Raw genomic sequence first — 11,727 nt, 5'->3', positions numbered from 1 at the left:
TTGAAATTACTTGAAAAGACCTTCATCAATCGTAAGACTCAAAATATTTTTTTCTCCATGGAGCAAACAATGACTTCCTTTGACGAGTACTTTTTTTAATTTAGCCCGAAGCAAGAGTTTTATTCAACCATAAAAAAAAAAAAAAGATGAAAAGTCGACTTTTTCACACAATCAACAGATTTTATTTCTTAGATTCAATTTTTGTATAGCAGAAAACTGATCAAAATTGAAAAGAACACTACGCCCCCCCCAAGCACTTTTGTATGCAGCTGACAAAATAGCCCAAATCTCCACAAGAAAGTATAATCACATAAAAAAAAATAGTCACATAAAAGAAAATCCAAAGCAACTTTCCATTGTTTATTTTTCTTCCATAAGTAGGTTGAAAGATTCTATTTCTTACTTTTTGGAAAGTAAAGTTGTATCACCTCACACACATATGCTAAGGATACATCAACCTGCATTTGGTGAAACATTATGATCGAGGTTTTCCAGCATGACATGTGAAAACACTAACCAAGCTGTCAATTTGTAACTTGCAATCTCATGCCAAAATTTCCAGCAGCAGCTCAACCAGATGAAAATATTAATTCATAGTCAAGCATTTGCTTCCTGCAAGATTTCTGGTAAATGCCTTTGAACTTGATTACTGGTGTTATTTTAACAAGAAAATATTTAATGTTTGATATTTGTTCTGTCAGTTTTAGGGACTGTCTATTTTAGGGACCGTCCATTAATGGCATGTCATGGGGGATATTTGTCTGACAAATCACCATAAATCAAAATTCATTGTTTTTATCATTCTGGATGCGGTAGTAGCTGGATATAGTAGAGAACTACATACTACAGCAAAAAATGTAAAGGCGTAAATTAAAATGTCCCTCCACCCCAAAAAACAAAACAAAAAGTATAACCACCTTTCCCCTTTCTGACTGCTGTTGTAGATGGCAAACGGAGGCCTCTAACTCCAACACCGAATCTTTTTTTATCATATATGTCATTTTGGAGAAGTAGGAGATATTTAAGTCATAATAATTATTCAACTAGCAAGTGTTTTCTTGAATCTTTCTCAAGTCTTTCACAAATCTTTCACAAATCTACAGAAATATTTGGGCTCACTCTTCCTGGAACTGATTGAATATACAATGACACAAGTAAAAGCAAGAACTTGTAAATATTAAGGTGTTTCCTTTACCAAGTTCCTGAGAATCCTGTTATATTTTAGAAGGAAATCAGGATATGGCACTTTCTGGTAATGATTACCTCTCTTTATAATATGTCTCCAGGGAAAATTGCTTTAGACAAACATGGAGGTCAACCAGCCTGACGGAATGGAAGACATTGTTGTCAGCTTCGGAGGTTTTCACTTCAATAATTTATAAAATCATATCATATTGTCAGAATATGGGATTTGGGAATTTTATGAAAGCAACCCAACAGCAACGTTTCATCCTTCACACACACTTTGACTTAACTCCAAGTCGTTTCCGCGGTAATTAGTTTTATAAAATAACCTGATTTACTTCCACTGGAGGTGTTTAAATTTGTATTTAGACAATATTTGTTGTTTGAATTTTCACACACACACACACCTCCCTTTCGATTGTGACTTTCCGACGTTTAGATGGCCACGCTGTTTTCAATGTTCTTTGGATCCAGGTAAGTGTACGGGATTTCCAGACCCTCGTTTCGGTTGATGATTTTGATGGACAACTCATCAAGCTCGGCTTTAAAATCCTTTTGCAGCTGGCGAGGGATCTCCTCGGTAAAATGCTCCTCTGGGTAGTGTCCGAGGGGAACCTATTGACAGAATACATGTATGTGAGCTCAACTATGTCTCGAAGCGCTCTATAATCCTTTTGGAATAAGACTAGAGACAGGGAAGTTTAAGCTTGACTTTGTAAATATCAAGTTCCGCAAAACAGGTCCAGATAAAGAAAACCATTGTAATAGATACAAGCTTTTCCCTTTACCAATATTTTGTCGTATTGTGTTTCGGGCTCCTTACAAAATCAGAAGACTGTCTGCTGAGCAGCCAGACTGCAGCTATTCCCCGCACAGTCACATTGATAGGGGGCAACGTCTCGAGGATTGTGCTCTTGCTAGTTGTCCCTTTTTTGGTCGGGGGAGCACGCTGCAGGGTGGTGGGGGTGTTGGGCATCCAGCCACCGTAGTCGTACTGTAATGAAGGTTTTGCAATAAGACCAAAAGTAATGCAAAGCAATGCTGGTGTTCATCCTAAGGATTCACCTGCCCGTTGTTCACAGCTGCGTGTTGGCACGAGCCAGTGAACATAACCATAGTGGTGAATTTGGTGAGTTCAGGTACAGTCATAAAACTCTGAGGTATGCCTGGGATGGAGAGTGAGAACAAAGCGAGATGTTTGAGCTGGTCAGTAACATGTGTTCTCAGGTTGTAACGTGTCGCATCATTCTCGGTGAGGGTCACCTGATTGTGACCGGGAAAGGAATCCGTGTTCAAAAATGTCCCGGATCCATGTCTGCAGTTCGGAGTCCCGCTGGACCTCGTCGTCACTTTTGTAGTAGTGCTGTATCACTCCTTGCACAAAACTTTACAGGAAACAGATTTACAAATACATTCTGCTCACAACTTCATATGTATGTAGTTGAAGGAGATATAGGGAGAAGAAAGTAAATGCAAATCTGTAAAAAAAAATTGACTGGTTCTTTTGGGGCTCATCTGCCACACCTCTACAAACTTATGAAGAGAATGTTATCATACTTGAAGATGATGATCCAAAGTTGGAGTCCATCATCTCTGTAGTAGAAGTTCGGCAGGTCCTTCAAGCCACGGTCATCAATGTCGTCGGGGAGGCAAAGGGACCTGTAGGTGATGGAGGACAGCGATCTTGCCAAGATCTTTGGCAAAGCCTCTCGGCCAGCAGCTGCAAACTGAGAAACAGTCCATTTTAAGACATAAACAGAGGGATCTCCAATGTTATGTAGAAAGCAAAGGTTGACTTTTACCAGAGTGAAGACTCCATCAGGTCCTATGAGGTGTTCCCGAGCTAATACATTGATCTCCAGAGTGTATCGAGTGTGGGGTATGAGGAGCTAAAAGGATGGAAGGAAGGATCATGAACCCAAACCTGGAGACAACCAAAGTCTTGATATATAAAACCAAATTAGGAAAACTCCAGGTACCTTGTAGATTGGATGCACCATGGGCAGGTTGCGTAGCAGTGACACGGCAAAAACCTCCGCCAGCAGGTGGGTGCGCAACAAGTGAGCGTTGAGCTGGTGCTCTGAGAAATCGGCACTTCTCACAAAAATCTTAGCCGTCAGCCAGTCGTACACAGAGTCATTTGGGAGAAAGATGGGGTTGTCTTCCGCCGGAGTCTGCTTCAGCTGTGGAAAGGGGAAGAAACCAAACCAAGGATGGGCATTTTTTATTGTTGATGATACACTGATCTGCCCTGAACTAGACCCCGAAATACAAATGAAACCCATTGCCCCTAGATTGAAATGTTGATTCTTATTCTAAGTGCTAACCGCCGCACCAAACACAAAAGGTCACGTTCTTGGAGTCTGAGCAATAACTACAGATGATCCCAACTACGTCTAATACCGCAGAATCTGTCTATTTTATCCACAAGATGAGGTCATTCACTGTTAAAAGTACTTTACCTGTACGGTGGATTAGGCTAATGTTACCTGAATGGCAATAGGCTAATGTTACCTGAATGGCAATAGGCATCAGCTTGTCGTCGGATCTTTTGTGAAACAGGACAAGAGGAGCGGTCATAAACTGTTGCTTCTCATTTATGATGTTTGCCGGCATTCCGTCCAGGTTCTTGTAGTCACAAAGGTATATGTTGCCTCGCTGTTTGAGGACAAACACATCGGAATAATAATATTGAGGATACCACATACCGTATCGTGCAATGCTGAGTTTTTGTGTTGTTGACAAAACGGCTCAATCCATTCGAATCATAATTGGGAGGAGAACCAAACTGTTACCTCCAACTCATTCAATAAGTTTGAGCCATCGGGGATGAAGACCATGTCATCGGTCACAGGGAAGTTCTCGGGTAGAGTTTTGCAACGTCGAATCAAGGTGGGATTGACTCCATTTAGAAACTGGTACGCAAATAACCAGTCCTCCATCCAGTGTTCCTGCACATAGTCTGACAAAAGTAATTCACGTTTGCAGCTCAGGTTTTGTAAGACCAGCAGATGGTGATAATGGAAAATCCATTCGGCCGCTGTACCTGATAAGGGCGTGTCTTTGTTACGGAACACGCCGTTGATATCGTCAAGACTTTTCCAATTTTTCTTGTTGTTAATAAGCCCTTTTAGCCGAAGCTCAGCCAACCTGGAAATAAAACGAGTAACTGTTTCTGAACAAATACTCATAATCATTAGATAAATTACACCGCTGCCTGAGGCTGTACAAAGTCATTAGATTACATTTGCAATTCTACCCAAAAATCTCATTTGAATGAAGATTCAAATGAGACTTCATTTCAGAACAAAGAAATATGTGTTCTACTTCTAATTTGACTTTTGTTGCCAGAAAAGAGGAGCAGTGGTCGTATTGTACTGTAGGAATTGAAAGCTTCTTATTACCCTGTCAGTGATGTGAATGCAAACTCTATACTCTTGGTAAAGGAGAACTGGACCTCATCTGGAAGGCTAGTAGGACCATCTGCCTTAATGGTGTAAGGCAAACCTAGGGAAAACAATTCCCAGCTGTTGGGCGGTGTAAAGGTGAATATCACCTGATGCTTAATATGTACCAAGGACATGTCAGAGTGAACACTCACACATAGTCGACGCTTCGCCGACTCAGCTCCTGCTTCCTTGCGTTTCGACCAAGAGAGTTGCTCTCGTCAAAGATTCGCAGTGCTTGCAAAACAAAACAATTTGCATGAGGATTATTTGCAGAAATTAAAATGGCGGCAGACAAGCTCACTAATCAAGCCACCTTTGCCTTCTCTGAAACAATGTGTCTCCCGGTCACTGATCCAGCAGTAGATAGGAAAGGTGTAGATGTCTCGCTCGGGTGATTTGATTTCCACCTTGTCGGGGAACCAAGCATCACCGAACATAAATCTGAATTGACGTTTGTCTAGTTCTATCAGAACCATCCGTCCAAGAGACTTTGGGCAGGAAACAGTATAAGTTGACACCTGGAAAAATTATAGGAAATAATGTGTTTAATTATTCTGACAATATGAGGTTTGTTTTAGGAACACTGGTCTGTTTTTTCCATTCCAGATGAACATTTGGCCATTGAGGAAAATTGGCCCGAAGGTGGCAACCAAGCAGCAGGAATCAGGCAATTGGAACGAGACACACGTGGTGAAAAGGACATGCAGACGTAGTGACGGAGTTGCTGGCTTGGTGAGTGACCACCACTGACGAGTACGAGACCGCCGGTTGTTTGTCACGGGGTTCTACTGATTGAGACCCAAATGAAGCAGGCAACAATAATTTAGATCCGAATCAGAAAGGTGCTGCATCATACTGGCAGGGTTACCTGACCTAACTTGACTGAAGAGCAATAACATGCATGCTGGAACATTCCTACCGCAAACAAAGGTTTGCATTTCCTGTGCAGCTGGCAGGACCACCAAAAAAAAAGTTCTGTCCGCATTGTGAGCTTCATATTGATACTTACCGCTCCTCTGAAGATGACCCAAGAGTTCAACCACGTGCGGGCACTCTCGCCTTCTGTGCCCACCAGCTTAATATGCACCAGGTTCACGGTAGTGGCGTTAACTCGATTGCCAGTATAGACGGTCACCTCGTAATCCACCATTGTCATTCTTGAATGACGAAGTATCGGAATAGATAAAAACCGGTCCCACACAGATACAGTCGGCTACGACGGCTTTTTATTTACCTGTACCGAATATGCTAATTTGTGGGAGGTACCAGCAGCGGGTATCTGGAATGTTCGGTGGTTTGACTAAATGATATTCGATATTTTTTTAGTCATGTGATGAAAAAAAAAAATCCTAAATCTGCCAGTTGGATCAACAGTTTAGGTGAGGTCAGACGGGAAGGTAAAGTCAAGACTTTTATTGCCGTCAACTTGTTGATGTTTGCCGGCATTCCGTCCAGGTTCTTGTAGTCACAAAGGTATATGTTGCCTCGCTGTTTGAGGACAAACACATCGGAATAATAATATTGAGGATACCACATACCGTATCGTGCAATGCTGAGTTTTTGTGTTGTTGACAAAACGGCTCAATCCATTCGAATCATAATTGGGAGGAGAACCAAACTGTTACCTCCAACTCATTCAATAAGTTTGAGCCATCGGGGATGAAGACCATGTCATCGGTCACAGGGAAGTTCTCGGGTAGAGTTTTGCAACGTCGAATCAAGGTGGGATTGAGTCCATTTAGAAACTGGTACGCAAATAACCAGTCCTCCGTCCAGTGTTCCTGCACATAGTCTGACAAAAGTAATTAACGTTTGCAGCTCAGGTTTTGTAAGACCAGCAGATGGTGATAATGGAAAATCCATTCGGCCGCTGTACCTGATAAGGGCGTGTCTTTGTTACGGAACACGCCGTTGATATCGTCAAGACTTTTCCAATTTTTCTTGTTGTTAATAAGCCCTTTTAGCCGAAGCTCAGCCAACCTGGAAATAAAACGAGTAACTGTTTCTGAACAAATACTCATAATCATTAGATAAATTACACCGCTGCCTGAGGCTGTACAAAGTCATTAGATTACATTTGCAATTCTACCCAAAAATCTCATTTGAATGAAGATTCAAATGAGACTTCATTTCAGAACAAAGAAATAAGTGTTCTACTTCTAATTTGACTTTTGTTGCCAGAAAAGAGGAGCCACACTTTAATTTTATGAACAGCTCAACATCGAGCATTAGTGATTCATGGTGCAATACAGTTTGATTGTGCCTGGCTTTCCGATGTTCAGATGGCCACACTGTTTTCGACATTCTTTGGATCCAAGTAAGTGTACGGGATTTCCAGACCTTTGTTTCTGTTGTTGATCGTGATCGACAACTTGTCAAGCTTGCTTTTGAAATCTGTTTGCAACTGGCAGGGAGTCTTTTCGGTGTAATGGTACTCGAGGTAATGTCCGAGTGGGACCTGGTGACACAAAGGATTCACATGACTTGAATGACTCGCGTCTGCTTCACGACTCTACATTTTTGGCATCTCAAGTTTGGTGTACTTACAAAGTCGGAGGACTGCCTGCTGAGCAGCCACACTGTGGACATTCCCTGAGCAGTTATGTTGATAGGGGGCAAGGTCTCGAGGATCGTGCTCTTGCTAGTCGTCCCTTTTTTGGTTGGGGGAGCACGCTGCAGGGTGGCGGGGGTGTTGGGCATCCAGCCACCATAGTCGTACTGCAGTGAAGGTTTTGCAATAAGACCAAATGCAATGCAAAGCAATGCTGGTGTTCATTCGGAGGATTCACCTGCCCGCTGTTCACAGCTGCGTGTTGGCACGAGCAAGTGAACATCACCATGGTGGCAAACTTGATCAGTTCAGACACAGTGGTGAAATTTTGAGGGATTCCTTTGAAGGAAAGAAAAACGCAAGCGTCTCTGAGAGGCGTTTGAACTTTCGGGTGGATGCGAGTGAGGCAAATGTGCACTCATGTAATGATTACCTGTTTGTAGCTGGGAAAGGAATCCGTGTTTAAAAATGTCCCCAATCCAAGTCTGCAGTTCTGAGTCTCGCTGGACCTCGTCATCACTTTTGTAGTAGTATTTTATCATTCGCTGCACATATCTTTTGAGAGACAACTTGGTGATTACATTCCGCTAAATACCTTCACTGACACAAACTCCATTTTGGATTCGTCTGATTGTTAACTGATTATTTCCTAGTTCATTGGGGATGACGAACACATGGGCAGTATCATTATGATTTCAATTGCAATAATTGCAATAATTTGTGATGCAAAAAGTCATACTCGAAGATGATGTTCCACAGTTGGAGTCCATCATCTCTGTAGTAGAAGTTCGGCAGGTCCTTCAAGTCACGGTCATCAATGTTGTCGGGGAGGCAAAGGGACCTGTAGGTGATGGAGGACAGCGATCTTGCCAAGATCTTTGGCAAAGCCTCTCCACCAGAAGCTGCTAACTGAGAAACAGTCCATTTCAAGACATAAACAGAAGGATCTCCAATGTCACTTAGAACGTAAAGGTCGACTTTTACCAGAGTGAAGACTCCAGCAGGTCCTATGAGCCGTTCCCGAGCTAATTCATTGATCTGCAGAGTGTATCGAGTGTGGGGTATAAGGAGCTAAAAGGATGGAAGGAAGGATCATGAACCCAAACCTGGAGACAACCAAAGTCTTGATATATAAAACCAAATTAGGAAAACTCCAGGTACCTTGTAGATTGGATGCACCATGGGCAGGTTGCGTAGCAGTGACACGGCAAAAACCTCCGCCAGCAAGTGGGTGCGCAGCAAGTGAGTGTTGAGCTGGTGCTCTGTGAAATCGGCACTTCTCACAAAAATCTTAGCCGTCAACCAGTCATATTCAGAGTCAGTTGGAAGAAAGATTGGGTTGTCCTTAGATGGATTCTGCTTCAGCTATAGGAGGAGAAGGAACCAAACCAAGAATTGACATTTGATGGACCCCATATTGTGTGTTTGTGTGTGTGTTTTTTTACTGGAGATACTGCACAAATCTGCATTGTGGCTTCATCATTTCCAGAGATAGACCCTAAGATACTTCATGGACATTGGATGAAGCTAATGTCACCTGAATGGCAATAGGCATTAGCTTGTCGTCGCGTCTTTTGTGAAGCAGGACAAGAGGAGCGGTCAAATACTGCTGCTTCCCTTGGACTGTGTTTGCTGGTATTCCGTCCAGGTTCTTGTAGTCGCAAAGGTATATGTTGCCTTTCTGTATGAGGACAAACACATCGGAATACTTACAGTAGCTTGAAGATACCACAATCTGCATAGTGCAATGCCGTTTTTGTTGTTGTTGTTGTTGTTGTTGTGGACAAAATGGCTCTACTTATTCTAACTGTTACCTTCAACTCATTTGACAAGTTTGAACCATCGGGGATGAAGACCATGTCATCAGTCACTGGGAAGTTCTCAGGTAGAGTTTTGCAACGTTGAATCAAGGCGGGATTGACTCCATTTAGAAACTGGTATGCAAATAACCAGTCCTCCGTCCAGTGTTCCTGCACATAGTCTGACAAAATCAATTAACATTTACAGCTCAGGTTTTGCAAGACAAACAGTTGGCGATGATGGAAAATCTACCTGATAAGGGTGTGTCTTTGTTATGGAACACGTCTTTGATATCGTCAAGATCTTTCCAATTTTCCTGGTTGTCAGCAAGCCCTTTTAGCTGAAGCTCAACCAACCTAGAAATAAAACGAGTAACCTTTTCTTAACAAATCATGAACTGAACACAAGGATGGCATCGTACTGTGAGGTTTGGCAGGCGCTTACCCTGTGGCCCCTGTGAATGCAAACTCTGTCGTTTTGGTGAAGGAGAACTGGACTTCATCTGGCAAGGTCATTGCACCATCTGCCTTTATGGTGTCGGGCATACCTGGGCCATAGAATTCCCAGCTGTTGGGCAATTTATACATGTATGTAGACGCATGCGGAATGCTTTTGATATAAAAAAGTAAACGTTGGAGTGAACACTCACGCGTATTCCACACTTCGCTGACTCAGCTCGAGATGAGATCTGCAGGCAGACAAATGGAATATTCTCTAGACCATGGTTGTCCGCTATTTTTGCAACAGTTGTAAATTTGATCTCAATGATTTGAAAGATGTCTCAAATCCAAATCAGGGTTCAGGATTAGGTCGAGAAGACCCTCATGCCCTTAAAGGTGTCATTCCCATCAAGGACTTTAAAGTTCTGAGCAAAACCATGGAGCTCCCAAAACACAAACTAGAGTCAGAAAATTTTAGACCTTGACATCTCTCTACCTAACCCACAAGCTCAGTTTGTTGGGACCTTCAACTTATGTCAATAATCATTTATCTTAATGTCATGTCACCTGAATGGCAATAGGCATCAGCTGGTCGTCGGGTCGTTTGTGAAACAGGACGAGGGGCGCCGTCAAGTACTGCTGAACCCCGTGGATGATGTTTCCTGGCATTCCGTCCAGGTTCTTGTAGTCACAAAGGTATATGTTGCCTTGCTGTTTGAGGGCAAATGGGAGATGAGTGTAATACCGAGATGTCGTTAATCAATAGATTCAAATCATCAAATTTAAGGAGAATGTGGAACATACCTTCAACTCGTTCGACAAGTTAGAGCCATCGGGGATGACGACCATGCGATCGGTTACCGGGAAGTTCTTGGGGAGAGTTTTGCAGCGTTGAATCAAGGTGGGGTGATTTCCGTTTAGGAACTGATACCCAAATAACCAGTCCTCCGTCCAGTGCTCCTGCACATAATCTGACAAAATAACTGTGTTGTCAGTGAAACGCTCGCTGCTTCTTCAATGAATCCATGGAAGAACTTCACCATTACCTGATAAGAGGGTGTGTTTGTTACAGAACACATGTTTGATAGCATCAATATGTTTCCAGTTATGATGATCGTGTTCCAGCCCCTTTAGCTTCAGCTCAGTCACCCTGCGAAACAAAACAATGAAATGTTGGGTAACACAACGAACCACCTGTTCAAACGGATTTGGTTTGTTGGCAAAATCACAGCATTTCCATAATTGATGATATCAGACTCAAAGGTTTGGAGGGCTCTTACGCTGCAACGGCAGTGAAGTCAAACTCTATGGTCTTGGTGAAAGAGAACTGGACCTCATGAGGTAGCTGAGACGGACCGTCAGCCTCAATGCAGTAGGACACGCCAGAGTAAGCCTGTTTCCATCTGGTGGATGGTTGAGAGCTCGATGTAGGCCATCACGTATCAACGCAAACGTCGGTTTACGTCGGTACCTCTCACCCATAGTCCGCTTTACGGCGGCGCAGCTCCTGTTCCCTTGCGTACTGACCAAGAGAGTGGTTTTCGTCAAAGAGCCTCAGCGCTTTCGGAATAATCACACACATTTGGATTAGTCAGAGTTCTCAAACCGGCGATAGCAGACAAGCGCACAAATCAACCGACCTTTGCCTTCTCTGAAGCGGTGAGTCTCCTTGTCGCTGATCCAGCAGTGGATGGGAAAGGTGTAGATGACTCCCTCGGGCGATTTGATTTCCACCTTGTCGGGGAACCAAGCGTCATCGGGCACAAGGTAGGCATGTTGTTTGTCTAGTTCGATCAAGATAAGCTCTCCAAGGGACTTTGGGCAGGAAACTGTATAGGTGGACACCTGCAAAATCACAGGAAATATTCCATATAGAACATTTTCTGTTGCTTCCAGTTCAGATAAACACAAAGTACCAAGAGTTACAATGCAGACCTTGTGCTCTCGTTTTAGTGTGACTTCTGAATCGTCAATTCATTCCGTGCCAGCCCCAGTTAAAATAGATGTTTGACATCTATAGTTGTCAATGGCAGTGAATGAGTTAAGCATCGCGAAGGGTTTCCCCGCACTTACCGATCCACCGCTGATGATCAAAGAACTCAAAGGCGTGCGGTTACTCTCGCCGTCTTTGCCCACCAACTTAATGTGCACATGGTTCAAGGTGCCCGAGCAAGCTCGATGGCCAGTGTAGACGGTCACTTCGTAATGCAACATGGTTACGCTAGAATGAGTTGGAATGAGGAAGAACAAGTTTTGTGTGAGGGACACTTGGCCCCTGGAGCTTTTTATATGTTTGTATCCG

At 43.1% G+C, this 11,727-nt stretch overlaps 2 protein-coding genes across 3 annotated transcripts; both read right to left on the bottom strand.

The window, feature by feature from the left end:
• Positions 1-159: 159 nt before the first annotated feature.
• Positions 160-6,416, bottom strand: LOC148399664 (arachidonate 12-lipoxygenase, 12R-type-like). Of its 2 annotated transcripts, XM_088372642.1 has the most exons (15): positions 6,260-6,416; positions 5,644-6,122; positions 4,948-5,152; positions 4,787-4,868; positions 4,590-4,712; positions 4,232-4,335; positions 3,981-4,147; positions 3,700-3,843; positions 3,165-3,368; positions 2,988-3,074; positions 2,743-2,912; positions 2,449-2,570; positions 2,251-2,351; positions 2,009-2,179; positions 160-1,800 (listed from the first exon to the last, which is right to left on the bottom strand). In XM_088372642.1, the coding sequence occupies exons 2-15, from the start codon at positions 5,788-5,790 to the stop codon at positions 1,621-1,623; spliced, it is 2,007 nt and encodes a 668-aa protein (XP_088228768.1). In that variant the 5' UTR covers positions 5,791-6,122; positions 6,260-6,416; the 3' UTR covers positions 160-1,620. The 2 variants fall into 2 exon arrangements, with proteins under 2 accessions (XP_088228768.1, XP_088228769.1); XM_088372643.1 differs by lacking the exon at positions 6,260-6,416 and having other exon boundaries at positions 5,644-6,240.
• Positions 6,417-6,799: 383 nt separating this feature from the next.
• LOC148399663 (arachidonate 12-lipoxygenase, 12R-type-like) lies at positions 6,800-11,682 on the bottom strand. Its single transcript, XM_088372662.1, has 14 exons — positions 11,499-11,682; positions 11,066-11,270; positions 10,904-10,985; positions 9,430-9,552; positions 9,238-9,341; positions 9,000-9,166; positions 8,723-8,866; positions 8,347-8,550; positions 8,170-8,256; positions 7,925-8,094; positions 7,619-7,740; positions 7,424-7,524; positions 7,182-7,352; positions 6,800-7,092 (listed from the first exon to the last, which is right to left on the bottom strand). The coding sequence occupies exons 1-14, from the start codon at positions 11,637-11,639 to the stop codon at positions 6,913-6,915; spliced, it is 2,001 nt and encodes a 666-aa protein (XP_088228788.1). The 5' UTR covers positions 11,640-11,682; the 3' UTR covers positions 6,800-6,912.
• Between the last annotated feature and the right edge of the window lie 45 nt (positions 11,683-11,727).

This window comes from Syngnathus floridae, chromosome 4, assembly GCF_059516105.1.
Source record: "Syngnathus floridae isolate MCC-2025c chromosome 4, RoL_Sflo_1.0, whole genome shotgun sequence".
NCBI classification, from domain to species: Eukaryota; Metazoa; Chordata; class Actinopteri; order Syngnathiformes; family Syngnathidae; genus Syngnathus; species Syngnathus floridae.
Note: the sequence above shows the minus strand (reverse complement) of the source record. Positions and strands in the feature narration are given on the sequence as shown.